This window comes from Hippoglossus hippoglossus, chromosome 11, assembly GCF_009819705.1.
Source record: "Hippoglossus hippoglossus isolate fHipHip1 chromosome 11, fHipHip1.pri, whole genome shotgun sequence".
Lineage (NCBI taxonomy): Eukaryota > Metazoa > Chordata > Actinopteri > Pleuronectiformes > Pleuronectidae > Hippoglossus > Hippoglossus hippoglossus.
The window spans coordinates 9,653,251-9,674,581 of NC_047161.1; the positions used below are offsets into that span (position 1 = coordinate 9,653,251).

Genomic DNA, 21,331 nt, shown 5'->3' on the forward strand with positions numbered 1-21,331 from the left:
TAAAAGGAGAATTCCACCACTTTAACACATCAAGATCAGTTAATTTGTCATGAGGAGCATCACTCAGCCTGTGACAGCATGTGTATGATGTCTTCTCGAGCTCTGGAAGAGGATTCAGGATACAGCTTATTTATGAAGACTACAAATTTATAATAAAAAGCCAAAGCCTAACCCACTGGAAGTGTGTTGTCTAATGGTATTTCCAAGTTATATGTGTCTGATTGCAAATAAAAACGAATCAAGGGGAAACACATTCATGGACGTGTGAGCTGAAAGTCCCAGTTGGAGATATGAGGGGTTTTCCAGCAGCAATGACATGTCCCCACTTTCCTAAAAGAATGACAGTAGGTGTATATTAACTTTTAGGCACATGTGAACATTACTGAAATATATGAAATTATTATTAACTTGACCATCACAGGGATGCAGGCCAGAAAAATAATAACACATTAATACTGCCACTGTAAAAAAAGATTTTAAGACCCGACAAGCAGTTTAAATTTGTATTCATATAAATATATCATTTCTAAGTATACAATCTGTAACGAAATTAAAGGCAGTTTCAAGAGTACATGTATACGTGCATTCCATGAAGGATGAATTAGCATTAGTCTTAAACTGTGATCCCTTGCTGTGGCCTTGACCTTTAACAGATTTGGAAAAAGATATCGGTAGTGCAGGTCCTGACCCCATCGCCAACAAATGTGTCAAGTTTAATCCAAATTATATTAAAACTGCCTGAGTTATTGTAGTGACGGAAAGACAAATGCAGCCGTAGTGCCATTCTACTAATTGATTATAAATGAATGATTAATCTAATTGTTAATGGTTCATTTTGGGGAACATTTGTGCCGTGTAAATTAAGCTAATCTGGCTAATCTTCGCATGACGACGTGGTTAGCCGCAGCAGTAACCATCTCGAAATAAAGAATGAATGCTCACGGGCGGTTTTCTTCAACAGCGTGAGCGAGGAGGCGAATCAAACATTTGCTTCCTGAGGCAGCGAGGCTTCAAGTGGAGTTCAACTTTGGTGACCTTTGGCCCACGATTCTGCATCAGTGTGTGTGTGACCGGGCCCTTAAAACAGGTTACAATCAAGTTGCATCATGGGAAGGATCTCATGTTTTTGGAGCATGGCCTACATAGGGATTTGAAGTCAGAATATTTTGGTCTCTGCGGCAATTTGGACCAAACTTTTAAAATCTATTAACGTTGACTTATTAAGGCTTCAGGGTGTTACACCTACAGTGAATCAGCAGTTGCTATAGAGTCAGGTGTAAATTCACTTCTGGGAAAGTGGTGTCAGACTTAAATGGACCACACTTGGCCTAATGATGATGATGAGGATGATGATGATGAAGGTGCATGTCAAGGTCTATTTTTCCTCAGAAGGAACACGTGCACATGTCTTTTGCCACAGCGTCCATCACTCGTCTATTTTTAGTGGGGCTCTGTGAAGCAGCCATGTTGCCTGCGGAGTAAACGGTCCGTGCGCCCCGGAGGAGCCACTGCGGCACTGAGTCACTCTCCTGATCCGTGCGCGCTGCGGCTCTCAGGTTCACCGTGTTGCTTTTTTAGGACATCCCGGAACTGTGCCGGTGCTGTGCGCAGCTGAGTGACGGGGCAGGGCGGCAGGAGAGGACCGCACCGCGACGGAACACAGACACAAATCCACTCCCGGGATATTGACGCGCGCACACACACACAAACATCCCCACTAGAAATTAACTGCGGACCAGGAGAGGGAGGTAAGATGTCCCTGTACCGAGCTGTTCTTTTTGACTGAATGTTGTGTTTCGGGGCTGGGGGCTGGGGGGGCGGAGGGGTACGCTCCTGCAGCGGTGCTGTGTCACAGAGATGTGCCAGGTTTGTGCGCAGAAAATGTCCAAACAAAGTCATCTTCACCTGCTTCCTGCTTGTGCGTCACTCGCGTTCTGACATGTCTGGCACGGGGTTTACGCGCCGTGAGAACGCGCTGTATTGATTTTATGCTGTTTTTCTTTTGCCTCCACCTTCTCTCTGGAGTAACGGTGCTTGTGGCTTCTCACAATGAAGCATCGGATTCGAGGAGGGGAGGTGAAATTACTGTGCGCGTGCCAGTGCAATGTCATGGAGCGTGAACGTGTTTGGCCTGAGACCCCCTGTGGGATGAGACACCTGTAATAACCCACCATGAGATTCAAACAGCCCATTGATGTTATACATTATAGATTATTGATTGTGGGCTCTTTTTGGGGTTTCAAAGTAATTTTTTTAAACCAAACACCAGTTTACAAAACGATCTTACACCGTAAGGTCCATTTAGTAGCTTCTGGAGCTTTTTCCTGTACCACATTGGCTTAGCGGATCCAATCGGCTTTTACTTTCTAATAAACTTTAAAACAAAATGGACAGGAAGTCCTCAAGTGCTCCGAGATAAATTTAAATGAACCAATTTGCTGAGGAAGATCATGTGATATGATCAAAATGCCCCAAAAAGGTACTAAAGAAAGCTAATAGGCTTCTCAAACTTAAAAAATAAATGTTCTGTCTTAATAACTGATTTCAAAACTTTTCTTTATTTAATATTAACCACAATCAATAACAACACACCTACAACAAAAAACTATTTATTTCTTACACATTTATTTCTCCTGACACATCTGTGGCTCAGGAGTTAGAGCTGGTCGTCCAAGAAGGTTGGCGGTTCAATCCCAGTGTCCTTGGGCAAGATACTGACAGCTGTGCCACAAGTATGTTATTGTGATAGAGAAAGTGATGCACATGGATGCACTGTATGAATGGATGAATGGCAAAAACTGTAATGTAAAGCACTTTGAGAGGTCATCAAGACTTGAAAATCTCTTTAAGTACAGTTCATTTACCATTAAATCGTCTTATCAAGCATTTATGTGCTGAAAGTTCCTTTATCCTAGATTACAGTGCAGCACATGGAGACCTGTGTTTGAATATCGTACTGTACAGTCGGCCCATAGCAGCACACTCTGGGCTGTGGCCCAATATAGCCCCAAAGATCAGATACCAGGCCACAGGGTTCAGGAGACATGTTCGGGTCAGGATGAAGTCAGTAATATTTTTCCACCCTGCAGCGACATGTGGGTCCTCTCAGCTGTTGGTCGGGGGTCTTTATGTGGCAGGTGCTGAGGCCCACCTGTCTGGAGGAACAGACTGAGGAATGTTCTCGTATCGTGGAGGCAACAGTCACCACCAACAGACTCAGTACTGAAGAAAATTTTCAAAAGATGAATGATTTCTGAGACTTTATGCGACAGTAATGTATTTCTTTAACTCACACCAGCTGCTTCCCATTCAGAATCCTATGGTGGATGAATCAAGTCTATATGAATATGGAAATCTCCATGGCAATACAAAGACATCACCATCGATTTTGGCTGCTTTATAATAAAACTCTAGCAGCTGCCGCGGCTGCTTCTGTGACATGGTTTTTAAACAAAGATTAAGTTTGTTATTGAGCGAGACAGTGATTAAGTGAAGTGTTTTAGACTTTGGATAAAAACAGTAGTTGATTCAAAGGCCTCGGTTTCATGTTTGTAACAGTAACCACGGTGCTTTTCTTTATAGATTTATTTTCTCCATTAATTGATTAATGATTCTGTTCATCAAACATTGTCAGATGAAAACTGTCCATCGTGATTTCTCAGAGTCCGAGGTGACATCATATCTTGTAAAGGGAGCTTAAATCATTATCTATCGTTCGCAGATTACTTTTCTGTGGTTCAACTAATCAATTGATCAACTACACTTTTCCAGCTCTGATAAAATGACATTTTCAAAGCACCACAAAGCAACACAGAGTACCACTCTCTATTAAGAAACCCTCAATTGTAAAAAGTATATAAGTTGTAATTAATAGCCTTGTAAATTATGAATAACGGATTCTTTATTGATCAGAAATAAAGAAGATTATGAGCCATTTAAGGCAGCCTGCTGTGATAGATGCCATAGTCAGACTCACAGGCTTTTCACTCTGCAGTTTAGAAGCCATCTGATAAATATGTTCCTCAGTTGTTTGTCAAAGGATCTTACATTAATTGTTTTCTTTTGGTTATAAGAAGAGTTATAAGAAGATATCCTGTTGTGTTTTTATGTCTTGTAATTCCACGCGAAGCAGCTGAAACATTTGACACAGAGGTATAAAACCAATGAGCTATAAATCCTGTATGAATGATGTTATTACAAACAACTCATCACAATAAACTCTGACTCCCCTCAGTCCAGTTACATTTCCTGTGGCAGAGTTGACATGGTTGGTTCATCTCTGCTCTCTTGTTATCAGCACACTCGCAGCCCTGCAGGTTCCAGGTCTTGCCTATAAGAGCTGCTGCGAGCACGAGATCAGAAATAGCAGCTGAGTGGTGGGATAGGCATCTGGCACTGCTGAGAGATTTCTCCAGAGAGATGAGTCGCTGACGCCCATCAGGACATGTTGGCTGCTCGGAGCACGTAATTACTGGACATAATTTAGAAAAGATTACAGACAGGAGACACCATCCAGGCTACGGAGTTTACTCACTGCCAAAGAGACGCAGAGCTTCCTGGTGTTTTTTTAAACATCATCCTGTAAAAAATCTTTAATCCAAGCGGCTGGGTTGTGTGTTGGATTCACAGGTAGCAGGTGTCCGATTAGGAAGAGTGCGTTACCTAGCAGTAGTTTGTGTAAACATGCAGCAGCTTGCTGGTTTGAATTCCACTCGGCTGACTAATTAATATTGGAAACAGGCCTGTGTTGCCTCATGGTGAGGCGCATGGCTGGTCAGCGTTAAATCAGTGTGGTATGTGCTGTTTCCTTCAATGTATTTCACTGGCATTGGGTTACACTTCTAGACTTGTTCCGCATATCAACTAAACTAGGATTGTCTCTGAACAATTCAGCTGCATCTACGTACTGTGTGTGAGATCCTGGATGTTATACAGACGCTTTTGTACGGTGGCCAACAGAGCTTAACGCACTGCAAATAGCAAGAACGACAACGGAAATGTTTCCAGGGGACCCAAAAAAGTGATGAACCCGGACGTAGTTCAATGCTTTGTGAAGTTCCATCACCTCTGACGAGAAGCAGAGTTCAATAACGCCTCAAACCCTTTCCGGTGTCCTTTTCGCTATTTGCAGCGCGTTTCTGGATTTGCATGTGTTGTAATTTTTTGCATCATGCATCAACTGTACCGCTAGTTCTTTGAGGGTCTGAAGCCAAGGTCCCAGATGGTCGCTTGCTGTGAGGCGACAGTGTTAACCACCATGCTGCCCCCAGGTAGAAACATTGTCAGGTAAACAACCAGGGTCAGTGAGGTCACGCTTTCACGATAAGCGTCTACTGTACATCTGAGGATACATTAAACATACCTTTACCCTACACTGCTAAATGTGTAAACTCTGGGTTGGTTCTGTAACATTTTAGAAATGTAAGCAGGGAAGTTGCAAACAAAGTAGGGAAAGCAGGCAATGACCAAGCAAAGAGGGGGCACTGGAGAACAGCTGATCAGCAACGACAAATTGGTATGAACCCCCTTATGTTCTGTGATTGGGAACTCACTGATGAGGCCCCATGTCACTAACTTTCTGTTAAAAAGGTTTGGTTGAGGACTAGAAAGTCCATCATGTATCATGTACTTCTTTGGGGGGTTGGTTCGATATAGGGCCCCCCCCAGGTCCCAAAACTGTTTTAAATATCAGTGGATCTCCTGGTTGATGTACAACCTGCGACACAGAAAACTGCTTCCTGATGTCTGTATCTCATCTAAAGTATTTTCCCAGGATCCTTTCACACTTTTTTTTTTTTATTGTTTTAAATAACTCTCTGACATTCCTCTCATCCCGGCCCCAGTCTCTACCTCTTCTAATCCAATAGTGTGATTGGTACAGATGTTGTGACTGTGGCAGACGGCTCACACAGAGACAGTGTTCATAAAACCTCCCCACTCTGGATATTTAGTTGTATATTCAGTTTGACTCTGCTGCTGATATGGTCCAGCATTATGAAAACAAGAAGCAGCAGAGTGAGAATGTTTCAAAGTGAATCCCACGTTCCCCTCCTCCGGATTCAGTCGTGATCTTTTAGGACCAATAGATTTAATCAAAATCACAAAACTAGAAACCCTTTTGTTTTCCAGGTTTGTCACCATGGAAGGTTTGATGCTGCGGCTGGAGCGAGCTGTGACTCGTCTGGAGCAGATGTCCGTCAACATTCACGCGACCAGTGGCATGGCGAATGGGGACTGCGTCAATGGCATTGATGGAGGCAAGTCTGAAACTAACCATTGACTCAGAGGGCTGAGGGGGGGGACACACACACACAAGCATAAAACACGCAAATAAGCATTGATATCTCTGTGTTCTTAGGCTCGTCTCAGTGTGTGGACGCCTTCAACATGCTGCTCAACGGTCCAGTGTCAGACTACCTGAGCAAGAGCCGAGCCATAGGGAGCGAGGTGGAGAAACATGTGAGTGATTTCATGTATGTGTGTGTGTCTTACATATCAAGTGTGTATGATAAAAGCTTTCCTTGCCACACAACTGTCATCTGATGATGGATGAATCCCTTGTAGACACACACCTGTCCACACACACACTTCATAAAGAAAAACACTTACACACAGATGCTGCAGCAGCTGTTGGAGACAGATGTCGCCACAGCTGCTGTCGTAGTGATCTGCAGTTACAGTGCAGCAGGGGAGGGGGGGGTCTATTGCTCACGACAGTAACTATTTAATGGGGGACGTGATCACTTTACTCTTTATGAAAAGTGCTAATGTATCACTGCTTTTTCAAGGAACGATACAACTTAAAGAAAGATGAATACCAGTTTGTTGGTGATTACCTTTAGCTTTCAAAACACTAGTGCAGTGCCCATTATAATTGAACGGATCACTTGTCCAAATCTCACCAAATTCCACACTGCGGGCCCTTAGCAATACACATATCAAGTGTGGAACCAATTGGACGAATGATTCTCGAGACACGCGTTCCAGATACAAACAGACGAACAGAGCGCCAGATGAAAGTGTCGGGTTGCTCTTATTTCTGCTTCATGAAGCCCTTGTGATTTTGCAAGACTTTGAGAATCCATTAAGTATTGTACATATTCTAATTACTAAACGAGCTCAGATTTGTAAGAATCTGCTCTCATTTGTCTCCTCTGTAAAGGGAGAGTGCACTGATTGTGCGCTTGTGGATTTTTCTCTCTCTGCCAACTATTTCATTAGACGTAGACTTTTAAACAAACAGGATCTTACTTAGATATGTTCAGCTTTGGAAAGATATCAAGGACTGTGATGTAAACGTAGAAACAAGGCAGTGAGTGAGTGAGTGAGTGAGTGAGTGAGTGAGTGTGTGTGTGTATGTGTGTGTGTGTGTGTGTGTGTGTGTGTGTGTGTGTGTGTGTGTCTGTGTGTGTGTGTGTGTGTGTGTCTGTGTGTGATGGCAAAGGTTTCCTGTCCTCTACAAAGCCAAGGATGGGAGTATGACTGAACTTTGACTTTACATTCATCTATCAAGTTGCTAGTCGAGCACCTTTTCCTATTTGGTAATGACCCGCACTCCCAGAGGGATTGTGTGTTTTGTGTTAAGCCAGCTGGCAAATATAGCTGTGTTATATCGTTGGAATAAATCCAACACAACAGGGAGGGCTTCAAAACAGAGGAGTAAAGACAGACGGACAGAAATTCCCTCCCAAAATGTGGAAAAAAGAAAAGTAAGGAAAGCTTGTAGTTCTCTGTCTGTACCTCGAAAGACGCTTTCTATGCCTGTGTCCCATCACTGCATGAGTATGTGAGTGAGAGCCAGAGGTGGTTTCTTTAAGTTTGTAGGGCTCCTTTTATGGACAAAGCCTCCCTGGTGGTTCCCTTGGCCCACAACTGGAGGTCTCACACACACACACACGCATACACACACACACACACACACACACACGCACACACAGACCCAGAAGCATGCACAGGACACGGCTGGCTGGGCCTTACCCAAACACTCTGTGTGTGTTTGTTTTGTATACTCGCTTTTGTATGTGCAGCACAGACAGATTTACAGGCTGTAGTTTTATAGGAAAAGAATAAACTGGCAAAAGAGGGAAATCTTTTCTTTTCAGGGAACTGCAGCTAAATTCAACAGGCACCGTATAACACCCATGAAATGTGTGATGCTACGTGTATTATCATCCTAATCTATCTGTGTCTGACTCTTGATGATTGACAGGCGGAGATGGTGCAGAGTGCCCTGCAGACTCAGAGAACTTTCCTCAAAATGGCTGCCACACACCAGCAACCTGCAAAGGTAATTGCCATGGAAACCCATCGATGGTTAGGTGCGCTGTGACCTTGAGATCATGATTGCAATAGGAAGGAATTGCATTACATTTACAGTATTTAAATGTATTGGTTCGTAAAAGTACAATGCTGAAGAGCAACCAGCTACTTTTTAAGGTATTTGGGATTTATGAAAGGATCTTGGAGCCATTTCTCTAATCTCATGCCAATGTGCCTGTTATTCCTTTAACTCTGAAGTCTGGACTGTAAAACAATAGAGTTAACACCCTGGTGACATTATGTTTGAAGGAGCTGACCATGAACTGCAGCATCCATGGTCTGGGGCTGGGCGGAGACCTTTGATACATGTCATTCGCCAACTGTCTCTGTTGTCATTTCCTGTTATCTCTCTTGATTGGAGTCTCTCTCTAATAAAGGCACAAAACGGCCCCCGAAAACTATGCGGTACGTGAACTTGGTTGCCAGTTGCAGGCAACAGTTAAGGTTATTAAGAGTTTAACTTATACATCATCACTGGCTGCCGCTGTTTGTGCTGACTGAGAAACATTGCAACAAACAAACCATTACGGTCGGTTGCAGTGGATGAACCACATGTGTGATTCTTGTGGAATTCAAATACAAAGTGCATCAGATGTTGCACAAGTAACAGCAGCTTAGCAGCGAGAAGAACAGTATCAGAGTCCAGTGGGTCAGTGTGTGTCCTCCCCTCCTGTGTTCCCCAGCAGGCCGGCCTGTTCACAGAGGGATTACTCTGCTCTTTGACTAAGAAAACGCTAATACAACACATTCCCAACATGTTCACGTATAGAGAGAAAAGAGGGTGGGAGAGAGAGCTGTGTGCGTGCATGTGTGTGTGTGAGAGAATGAGTGAGAGAGAGACAGAGGAGAGCTGATATGATATCATCCCATTGGCCTTCTGTTTGTGTTTTGTGTGTGTGTGTGTGTGTGTGTGTGTGTGTGTGTGTGTGTGTGTGTGTGTCTGTGTCTGTGTGTGTGTGTGTGTGTGTGTGTGTGTTACAGGGCCCAGAGAGCCTACCAGGAAGTGATTACTCCCTGTCTGTCAGGTCATTGGTGGAGAGACGGTGAAAAGAGCGTTCAGTGATTGTCAGAAATGCAAACAAGGGAAGAGCAAGGGCTTTACAGAGAGAGAGAGGGAGAGAGAGAGATAGAGAGCGAGAGGGGGGGGGGGTCTGGCCCAGGAGAGGGCTCGGTGAGAGTTGTGAGAGAAATGGAGATGTAATATGCCTTAACTGGGTAATTCCAAAAGACAAACATGGAAAATGTCTTGATTTGTCTGCGTCACTTCGCTCCACAACACATTTGACTTGAGATTTTAAAAACAAAGACGTTTGTCTCCAGAATAGATGTTGTAAAGTTCTGCAACAACACCGATCAGATAAGACGGTGCCATGAAAGCTTTGTATCACATAGCCACAGACCTTATAGTCATAATAATATTTAATCAGTAGGTCTTTGCACCAAAGGGTCAGAGCTGTGGGAAACGTGTCAATGTCAGGCGGCACAGCGGTTAGCCTCACAGCACGAGGGTTCTGGTTCGAATCCTCTGGGTACTCTTTCTTCAGCAGTCATGTAGGTGTAAATATGAGACTGGATTCATGTTTGTTCTTTCTGATTACTAAAAAAGATGTTAGGTAGTGAACGGCTGTCGTCTGGCTGCTGTTGGGAGAGCCCAGTAGCATCATGGGACTTTGCCTGATGCCTCCATTGCCGCCTGAAAAGTTGAACTCTGCAAGCAATGCAGCCGACCCACGATGCAGTTCGGCAACGCATGATGTCACCCCATTCAAAGTGAATGGGCAGCGTTTCATTTGAAGCCTCCAACACAAAGGTCGCTTACAGACATGACCTGAGGGTAAAGTCCGGAAAACTGGGTCCAGACTTTTCACCCAATTCACGGACACATGCACAACACAATGGGAGTTTCTCTGCACAGACATGTTCACTGCAGCAGACAACCCCCATCAGCTTGCGATGAATCCAGCGGGGATCCCCTGCTGTGTTTCACACATTGAATTCTCCTGACTTTATACGGACTTTATACGAGGAGGCCAGGCGGAGAAAGTCCCCAGATAATCCTGAGCCTCTCACTCGGAGTTCAGTGCATGTGTGAAAGCAGCTACGCAGCACGTGTGAGTCCTGCATTAAAGGGTGAACTGAGGCTGTCCTCAGATATCCTTATTTAGAAGCAGTTTTGTTGCACAACAAACTTTTATTGATCGACACTTTCCAGTCATAGTTACATCCTGGTGTTAACGTGAACACTTACTAAGTACAACTTGGGATCTGGTGTAGATGCAGTCACAGGCTGTAAAAGCTATTTCACCTCTGCATGCACCTTGGCAGTAGCTGAAGTTGAACCAGAGAGGGTTCACTGCTCTGCTTCTGATTAGAGTAACTTTGATATGACGTTGAATTCTGAATTATTCCCACCAGCGCAGTCAAAGTCCAACAAAATGATCGCTAACGATTGCTAACAAAACAATCAACATACTTTCCAGACAAGTCATGTGAAGCAATTTTCACGAGTTCATGGATGAAAAAGCCCAGAGTCACTTTTCAGATTCTTGTAATGCTCAGATGAAAGAAAAACAACGCCTCAGAGAAAATATGATGTCTGAGGCAAGCTGAGGACATCATCTCTCCACACACAGTCAACATGACACACAAACCTATGAATACACTCATACACTCACACACACACAGAATACCCCCCCCCCCCCCCCACACAACCACACACACACACAAAAACCATCGGTACAAACCATCACACACATGTCTGCTGACCCTCGTCATTCATGACTATATCTGTAGTCCTCAATCAGGGGTTCAGAGGAAGAAAAGTGTATTTGACTCTTGCCAGTGCAACCCCTTCCCCCCCCCCCCCCCCTTCTCTCTCTACACACACACACACACATACAGCTCTCAAACTTCTGGCCTTTCTCTCCAGCGCAGCACTGTTGTGTTCTCTGACTTTTTATGGGCATGTTCTATATTTGAGCCTGTTGTCAGTGTCTGTGTCTGTGTGTGTGTGTGTGTAAGAGTTAGATAGAGAGTGAGACAAAGACAAATCAAGAGACCCTTACTTTTTTTGCTCTCTCACTCTCATGTGACCTCAGATTGGACCGTTACCTCAGTGTGTGTGTGTGTGTGTGTGTGTGTGTGTGTGTGTGTGTGTGTGTGTGTGTGTGTGTGTGTGTGTGTGTGTGTGTGTCCACATTGTGTTAAAACCCCTCCTGCAGCTCCATTGTCGCCCTCTCCTCTCTCAAACTTTGATCCACTGCTCGTATATGAAGTCAAGGCCTCAGACACTGATGTGCTGTTGTAACACGCTGAGCTCATTCACTGCCCATCCAAAAAAAAAACGTATCCGCCACTTTTGATCTCTTTGTGGGCTCATTCTCTTTCTGTCTGTGTTCATGAACTTTTATGAACGGCGCCATCTTGTGCATTCAGAGCCAGAGTCTGCGCAGTAACAGTCGGGGAATGGAGCTGCTGGATTTAGTTTCCTGATGATACAATTGATGAGGTGGTCAGAGAGTCTCACCAGCACATGAACCATCTCACAGCTGCTCAGTGTAACACCATCGTTCTTTAGAACAATCATAGATGTGACTGTATTCAGGAACGTCGCTGCTTCTCTACCCTCAAACAAAATAATCAATGTAAATAGTTCCTCGGAACTCACAAATTACTGAAGGGTCTTCTGTGGAAAATTGACACTTGGCTGCAGCTCTGACTTGATGCCAACTCTGCAAATTGCCAGAATGTTTCGGTTATTGGGCATGTGGGAATATGGCCTAGGTTTTCCTTTTTTAAATAAGTCCTCTGTGCACCCTCCAGTCATTCTATGTCTTATTTCTATCTCTTTGCTCACTGCGGAGCTCGACTGAACGAGGGGGAAGTCCACACTCTACCCCGGCACTGGCTCACAGAATACACAAAAGTCACTTGGACTCAAAGATGAACTGATTTTACAGGTCAAAGGTCACAGTGACCTCATATAACTATAGATAAAATGTGCACCAGTTGGTGGAGGTAAACAACTGCAGGGTGGTGAAGTTTGTATTTGAAGGAGTCATGAAAGCTTTTTATCTAACTACATATAATGATATACGATGTAAATTGGCAGTTGTGCATAACTTTTGCATTACATTTCCTGCTAATACCTCAATATTATATTAAATTAATAATTGCATGAAAAATTGAGTGAGTGCACAAAAACAGAAATAATAGATGAACATTTTATTAAGATGGAGAAAGCTGATGCCCAGCTCCTATATTCCCACCCAGCACAGACAATACCTCCCTATTGACCGTAGTGAGGTAAATCTGTTCTGGACGGGGGGGATACACACACACTGCCTCATAGACATTAGCTGGATTTAGTGATAATAAAAGCAGCTGGACAAGCAGAGAAAGGCCCGTCTATCCCAGTTTATGGAGATCATGTGCATCTGATTGAGGGAAGAATTTGTTGAAATTGAAAGTTTCTACTGCGTCTTTGCACACAATCATATGTCTACAGAAGCAGACGTATTATGCATTTTTCATACTACGTATATTATACAAACAAAATACACAAAAACTGTCCCATTTGAATAAAGAAACTATTTTGTCACAGCTCGTTGTCTGTAAATGTTTCACATAGCATCCAGTTCACTGGAGATCAAAACACAGAAAGCTGCTGCAACAATTCTCCAATGAAACATCGTGTTCCTGGATTTATGTGTGTGTGTGTGTGCGTGTGTGTGTGTGTGTGTACGTGTCTGTACGTGTGTGTGTGTGTGTGTGTGTGTGTGTGCGTGTGCGTGAGTGAGTGAGTATATGTGTGATAGGTAAACTGTAAACACTGGCGGAGCGGTATGCCTTACAAGGCCAGAGGGATCTCCCCATGAACCGAGGAATGTTTGCAGGGACAGAGCGATGGGGGGGGGGAGCTGAGCTGCACTGTAGCTGAGATCTGGAAGATCCAGTGGAAAAAGGCTCCAGCTAATAAAATTAGTTACTGTCCTGTAGCCTAGTTTAGGAATTACTGGTTGCATGGAGCTGGGAGCGAGGTAAACGATGCAGGGTATCTCAAACATCTGTGTATTGTGTATTCAAAAGAGGCAAAAGAATGATTCCTGTGCTTCTCTTGCCATCAGTTTTTTTTATGATTTGGTTTAAATGTAACATGATGTTTGTAGGATTCACTCTCCCAGTCTCAATCCTCCCTCCCTCACCTGTTCCATCCTCTGTCACCGGCATCTCTTCCTTGTCTCCTGCATCCTCCTCTTCCTGACTCCTTCCTTCTTTCCCAGACGGAGCTGCACGACCTGATGAAGCCAATTTCAGAGCACATCCAGGAGATCCAGAACTTCAGGGAACGGAACCGCGGCAGCAGCTTCTTCAACCACCTGTCAGCCGTCAGCGAGAGCATCCCGGCGCTGGGCTGGGTCGCTGTGGTGAGGAATCATACAATTACACCCTGGTGAACAAAAAGACAGACCATTCAGGATAATACACGTTGTTAGAACATGTATGTCCCTGTAAGTCATCCAGATTTAGGTTGGAATCAAATGTACAACTAACCACGCGTGAAAAATATTGATTATCAGAGAAATATACCAGAACTACAAGTGGAGACATTGCGTTTAATAATGCCAAATCTAAAATCAAACATTAAACATTATACATTTAACACAAGAGACAGAGCTATAGATAAACTTGATTTGTCGTGTTTTTTCCTCCCTTACACACTCTGTCTGTTCCTCTCTCTCTCTCTCTCTCTCTCTCTCTCTCTCTCTCTCTCTCTCTCTCTCTCTCTCTCCTCCAATACTCTCCCGCTGACTTCTGGGATGAATATCATTTAGATAAAGACCATAATCCCTCCTCTTCACTTCTTAAATAAAAAACTCCAGCTCTGGCTCTGGTCAGTGTATGTTGCTGTCAGGAGCTCTTCCACACAGGGCTTATAAAACATGTCCGACTCAGACCTTTAAGTACAAGATGCTCCTCTGTTTTTTTTACCCCAAATGCATTTATCAATGTAATGATAAACAGATACTTTTCACCAAAGGTCTATGATGGACAGTTTCGGCCTCACAGGGTTTGTGTCACACTGACACTGAGATAAGATCTTTTTCTCTCGTCTCTCTCAGTGTCAGAAGCCGGGTCCCTACGTGAAGGAGATGAACGACGCCGCCACCTTCTACACCAACAGAGTTCTGAAGGACTACAAAGAAACGTTAGTACATCTTCACAAGCTTCACATATCTGTTTTCTTAGTTTTTTTAGATGCAGTCTCTATTCTGACAATGTAAACCTTGACAAATTATAAACAGCATTTTTATTTTAACCTAAAAAAACAATTGTTCCACAGTGTGATATTGTGTTGAGGTTCCTGTGTCTGCAAGATGAACAAAAGAAAAAATAGAAGAGTAGAGCTCACACACTCAAAGAGATCAGTCCCGTCAATATGTCCAATCAGCACTCAGAATGCCTTCCTCCTGCTTTACTGCCTCCCTCGCCTTCCTCCTTCCTGTTTTCATCTGAATATCATATATTTGTCTCCCCCCCTCCCACCAACAACCCTCCCCTGGCTCCCCCCCAGCGACAGACGCCACGTGGACTGGGTGCGCTCCTACCTGTCCATCTGGACCGAGATGCAGTCGTTCATCAAACAGCACCACACCACAGGCCTGGAGTGGAGCAAGATCGTGAGTACAGAGGCGTATATATTTTTCAAATCAAACACCTAAATTGATCATAAATACTAAATTTGATTTACAATTTAACACCAAATTCTCCTTAAACATTAAGGCTGAAAACGTGACATGTTTGCACTTGCTTCTTCAGTGTCGATCATCTCTAAATGTTAACACATCAGACCGAAAACAAGAAATCGCTCCTAGAGCCACTTGTTTATTATCTTAGCTTTGTTTCCATTGAGTTTCCATTCACAGGCCGTGATATTTTTATATCAGAGCTCAAATGGAGTACTTTTTTTTTTTCTGCGTGCACTTCCATTTTTAGTTATGGAGCGACCGGTTACATAAACCGCTGCAGCGAGCATGAATGAATGAACGAGCTTCTCCTCGGTGGCTGCACCCCGCAGGGCTCACGAAACCGCTGTCACTCCCACACTCACTTCTGTTTATCGATGTCTCTGCTCTCACACTCGCTGGATCCCAGAGATTACGAGGACGACTCGAAACCAAATCCCATCCGGGCACACATGACCTCCTCCTCCTGTCAGTTACGAGAGTCTTTCTCTTGTCTTTATTCGCTCGCGGGAACCTGGCTGTGTTGCATGTTGGCGTCTAAACGTTATAGAAGCTCCCTCTGAGAAACTTGTGCTGCAGTTTCTTTCTTAAAGGAATAGGTGATCATTTTAGGAACTTTTATTTGCTCTCATGCTGAGAGTTAGACGAGAAAATTGATACCACAATGTCCGTGCACTAAATATGAAACTACAGGCAGCCGCAGGTAAGTTAAACTCAGCATAAAGAATAGAAACGGGGGAAAACCATAGACTGTACAGTATATAAAGATGGACGACGTGTTTCCACTTCCTCCCACTATCCGGAAATGGAGCCAAAATATCCACACTAATATGTCAGTGTGATATGAGCTACCTAATATGGCAGAAACCATCTTTGGGAAAAAGTAGTTTGACGTGTATTTAATTAGTTTGGTGCATGTCCCATCCACTACCATGGAGGAGGTGGGGTTTAAGACGTATACTGCAGCCATCCACGAGGTGACAATCGAGATGTTTTGGCTTCTCTTTTGGGTAAGCATCATGTTGTCTATGGGGAAAACAGCTCGCCACGCTTTGTCCAAATGATAAAAAAAAAAACACTTACTTGTGGTTATTCTGGAAGAAATAGTTCTACATCACCAAATTCAAAAATATTACGTTTTTTATACTTTTTACGGATTAAACAAGTGAAACATGACGCTTTAAAGTTGCAGGTGTGCACATTTTGTTAGAGCCTGACTGTTGTTCTCCAGGCTTTATGCTAATGTAAGCTCACTCTCCTCTGGCTGTGTCTTAACTTTCACCACACACATCAGTGCAATCAATCTTTGCACATCTCCCCCCAAAAAGTTCGACCTGCTGAACTTAACATCAAATGATTAAAGCCGGAACTGTGAATAATGGTGAACAACTGTGCTCCCATGTGTGTTTTCTGCAGAAACTTGAGAGCCACTGCAGTGTGTCTGAGCGACACAGTGCACATGTGCGTACAAGGATGGGAGTGTGTGGCGCTAACAGGTGGTCCTCAGGGTTTGCTTGAATGGAGGTTTTCTTCACAGAGGAACCCCCCCGACAAAGAGCCTGTGTACACACGCAGTCTGCGCCGTAACCCAAACTGCAGGGCTGGTCCCCAGTAAGCGCAGCCGTCATCTGCTGCTCGAGGGGGGGATTTAGTGACACGCTCAAACTCTGACATGCTCAGGCTGACATATGGAGGTGGATTTACACACAAAAACTACCAGATTACATTAGTTCCTCAGAGCAGACGTTAAAAAGACATGAAATATTTCATTAAACTTTACTGAAATTAAAAACAATCAGATCACGAGTATCCCCGTTAATCGTCTCATTTTAACAACGAGTGGAATTGAGTATTCAAATGTTTGAGTGAGTGTGAATACAGAGACTTTTGAAACAGACACTTCTGCGGTTTTTGATTGATTATTCGATCAATCATTTCAGATCAGGACTAAAGCCGTGGGAAATGTTTTTGAGTGTTACTCAAATTTGAATGTATAAGGATTTTAAATTAAACAGATCCCAGCGATATAAGATGTTGTTAGTTATGATCGACAAAAGAATCGAGAAAATACTGTTCAATAATTTGAACATTTCTCAACAAAAAGGTTATCTATCAATTTTTTCTGTCCTTTTTCTACCTGCACACAAATGCACACATGAAAACAAAGAAGCAGTCAGAAATGTTTACAGGCATACACGTCCACACAACCACACACACACACACACACACACATACACCAGTTAATCCAGTGGTATGTGCTGAGCTGTTTAGTGTAACAGGTCTGCATTGTTCATCCATGATGTGTACCACACATGTGCCTCGTGTCCGAGGTCAAGTAGCCTCAGATGGAATCATAAGTGTTTGAAGTGACATTTCAATTCTCTGATCCCCTGTGATGAGGTGTGTGTGTGTGTGTGTGTGTGTGTGTGTGTGTCAGCTTCTCCTCACATCTAAGAGTTTATTGTACTCAGCACTGTAAAAATTGTGGATAACTGTAGGTGTCTCTAATTTGAGACATGATGAACCTCATTACATAAAGTTCAGACAAAAACTTCTCAAACTTTTGATTTTTAAATCATTTAATCATTTAATTAAAAGTTTTTATTTAATTTATTTAAAAACTTCTTGTCTTGTTTTGTTCGCAACAACGACCCAAATAAATTCAGGTCATAAAAATATAAACACTGCAGCACAGCATATCCCTACATTTAAAAACTGAAACCAGAGGATATTTCTTTTATTTTTTATAAAAAGCAATGAATTCATAGTCAATTCATGGTTTCAGCTCTTTGGTTGAGATCCACTATAGATCCTGGTGTTTACAAACACATGAAATATGTGCATGGAATAATGTAAAAGGACATCCATCCCTCCAGTTGCCATTATACATAAATAAATCATCTGAGAATGTCTTTAAACCTCTCTCTTATTCTCCTTGTTCTCAGTCACACACACTAACACCATGAAGTCCTGAGTAAAAAGCATCATCACTGCCCACCACAGCTTTCCCACATTCCCTAAGCAATACTCCTCCTGCTGGACGTGTGTACAACTGCAGCTGTTATCCTCAGAACACCTGTTGCCTCTGTGTTTTCTCTGTGTGTTGCATGAAAAGCTCACACACCACATGATTGTTGGATCTTTCTTTTTCTTCATGCCCCAAGGGCCCCATTGCTCCTCCCTCTCTCCTCGACTCCCCCAAGACCCCCAGTGCTCCCTGCCACCCGCCACCTCCCCCTCCTCCCCCCGGCCCACCTCCGGTCTTCACGGACGAAGACCCCCAGCCTCAGGTCGGCAGTGGGGCGGCGCAGCACTCGGCTCTGTTTGCTCAGCTCAACCAGGGCATGGACATCACCAAAGGTCAGTTCCCTTCAGGACTTGGAAGCAAAGAGCATAAGAACAGAGGATGTCACTTTTTTTCGCTTAAATGCTGTTTGATATAAAAACCACGTTCAGCCCTCATGTATCTCTGCAGGTAAACTAACCGTATGTGGTAGTGATGGTATAAATGTAACCATGCAATGAAATATAGATATTATTTGTCAACAATAAATACAGTAAATATGGTTTTACAATATGCTGTAGCCACACAAAGGTCACATCCTCGATAATATTTATGGAAACTTTAAATTCTTGTTTTTTAAGGTTGATTCGGAAATGTGTTGGACTAAATATCTTTAAACTTTAGGCACCATACTTACCAAATCAATTTTACTCAAAATGGGCTAAGAATAATGTAGGAAGATTAAGTTTACAAAATATTTAATGGAACCTTTAAAACCTCAGAAAATCTTATGGTTTGGTTTTGTTGAAAATTCCTCAGATAAGTGAAGTAGAGTTGGGGGAAGTAAGACTTTCTTAAAATCCCTTATATGTTCCTGCATGTGAATACATATCTCCTCCATGTCTGTAGGTCTGAAGCGTGTATCAGACGATCAGAAGTCCCACAAGAACCCAAATCTGCGCTCTCAAGCTGCACCGACCAAAACCAAATCCTCGGGGGCTGCGGCCTCATCGAAAGCAGCCGTCCAGAAAAGACTCCCGCTCCTGGAGCTGGAGGGGAAGAAATGGAGGGTGGTGCGTGACATGTTAACATCCTCTTTCAGGGGTTTTATACCCTTTTCTCACATTTGAAATATTACGCCACAGATTTTTGATTTTGAATCTGTGGTTGCAGGAGAACTTTGAGCAGAAACACGACCTGCTGATTGAGGAGACGGAGCTGAAACAAGTGGCCTACGTCTTCGGTTGCAATAACTCCACCCTGCAGGTTAAGGGCAAAATTAACTCCATCATCATAGGTGAGATGAGAAAGTGTTTGTGAGTTTATATTCATAATCTCTCATTATTATTCTCATCATTCCACGTGTTTTGTTTCCTCAGACAACTGCAAGAAGCTGGGTCTGGTTTTTGAGAATGTGGTTGGGATTGTGGAAATCATCAACTCCAATTCAATCCAGTTACAGGTGAGTGGAGCATTTATAACTAGAAATGTGCATGGAGAGCGTGTACAGCCGCCAAGGCTGATTGACCACTTTATCAAAATATTGCATATATATGTATTGAGATCGGAAACATATACCATGTACACATAATTTTCATGCAAACTGCTTATGATTTCACCTGTTTGTAGATATTAGAACTATACATATGCCAGATCTGTCGAGAAATTCCCAGAAATGTAAGAAAAAAACTAAAACAAACTCTATCTTGCAATTTTAAATTCTTAGATTCTTAATTGAATCTGCTCCAAACTTTCATGGGTTCTTCTCTGGCCCAAACCGTTCCACCTCGTTTGAAGAAAATCTATTAGGTCATTTTTGCGTAATCCTGCTAAGAGACAAACCAACAAAGGCCAATGAAAACCTTGGCAGAGGTAACAAGTAAAAGCCTTGACTTCAAAAGACAGTGAATATTAAAGATGGAGCCTGAAAATTTGACATAACAGCTCTTCTATTACATATTCAATACTGAATGAATTGATTTGACAATTTATACCACAGATACAGTACATGTCAGTAGCTGAGACTCATCTGTCTGTTGCAGGCGTTGGGAACAGTCCCGACTATTTCCATCAACAAGACGGAGGGCTGCCAGGTGTACCTGAGCAAGGACTCCCTGAACTGTGAAATCGTCAGCGCCAAGAGCTCTGAGATGAACATCCTGATTCCTACAGGAGATGACGATTATGTAAGTGTCTGAGATAAAGAACGAGCGGCAGGACTATTGACCTCTGAGTGTGTATTTTAATTTGAAGTTCTTCTCCTTCTGGGTTGTCCCACAGAGGGAGTTTCCGGTGCCGGAGCAGTTCAAGACCGTTTGGGGCGGCTCCAAACTGGTGACAGAGCCCACTGAGATCGCAGGCTGATCTGAGGCTCCATCATCTTCACCACCATCAAATTAAATAAATGTACACGCATCTTTCCGTCCCTGTGAATCTAGTGAACTTCGCTGGCACTGTAACATACACTATCGGTATAATCGCTGTCGCTGTAATCGTTACTTCATGAAATACTTCTATCGCACTTTGAAGCTGTTGATTGTGATAAATAAGTAACTGGTGAAATCATCACAATATCACTATACCTTAAATATCTTGTTTTTGGATTTACTATCATCCTGACTGCACTGTATCCACACACATGGCTGTTTTATTGTATAAGAGCTAAACTACAGATTAGACCACAGCAGCAATAACATTATTCGACAGGAATAAGCTAGAGTGTGTAACATGCACAACTTTCAGAGGCCAAGTCAAAGTCAGTCCAAGTGTATTTTAATGACCTCTTTAAATGTATAACATGCACAGTCGTCAGGTCAGTGTTTCATTTAGTGAAGTTATATGGAACAGTGTTCAGTGTATTTTGCATTAAAGCCACGTGTATGTTTCACTGGTGCAGAGTAAAATCCAGTAATAAAAAAATAACCTGAAATAAATGTTCAACTGGTCTAAATAAGTTAAAACAAGTAATAGGCTTCTAATTTCTCGTGTGCCTTTAAAATACAGACAGTAGCGTTTACACTTTATTATTATCTCTGTGTGCATCAGTCTATTTTGTACTAAGACGTAGTATATGGCGTCAGCATAGGGAAGATGTTCACCACTAGTGATTCTCAAAATGTTTCATTTACATGGAGACAATTTGATGTAATGTGGATCATTTTTCAAATAAAATCTAAACTCCCACTTCTGGCTTGTTTATGTTATTGATTGGATGTTCTTCTACCCGCTTCCATTTTCTCTATCATTGTAGTTTCTCATTATT

The 21,331-nt window shown here is 42.9% G+C and overlaps 1 protein-coding gene across 5 annotated transcripts; it reads left to right on the forward strand.

The window, feature by feature from the left end:
• The first annotated feature begins 1,450 nt into the window (after positions 1 to 1,450).
• Positions 1,451 to 20,650, forward strand: cap2 (cyclase associated actin cytoskeleton regulatory protein 2). Of its 5 annotated transcripts, none has more exons than XM_034599241.1 (13): positions 1,451 to 1,748; positions 6,130 to 6,257; positions 6,359 to 6,459; positions 8,210 to 8,287; positions 13,602 to 13,745; positions 14,442 to 14,527; positions 14,894 to 14,999; positions 18,230 to 18,425; positions 18,979 to 19,142; positions 19,243 to 19,366; positions 19,449 to 19,531; positions 20,112 to 20,255; positions 20,350 to 20,650. In XM_034599241.1, exons 2-13 carry the CDS (start codon positions 6,140 to 6,142, stop codon positions 20,431 to 20,433), a joined length of 1,428 nt encoding a protein of 475 aa, XP_034455132.1. In that variant the 5' UTR covers positions 1,451 to 1,748; positions 6,130 to 6,139; the 3' UTR covers positions 20,434 to 20,650. The 5 variants fall into 5 exon arrangements, with proteins under 5 accessions (XP_034455132.1, XP_034455131.1, XP_034455130.1 ...); XM_034599240.1 differs by having other exon boundaries at positions 1,456 to 1,749; positions 14,894 to 15,011; XM_034599239.1 differs by having other exon boundaries at positions 1,456 to 1,748; positions 6,133 to 6,257; positions 14,894 to 15,011.
• The last annotated feature ends 681 nt before the right edge of the window (positions 20,651 to 21,331 follow it).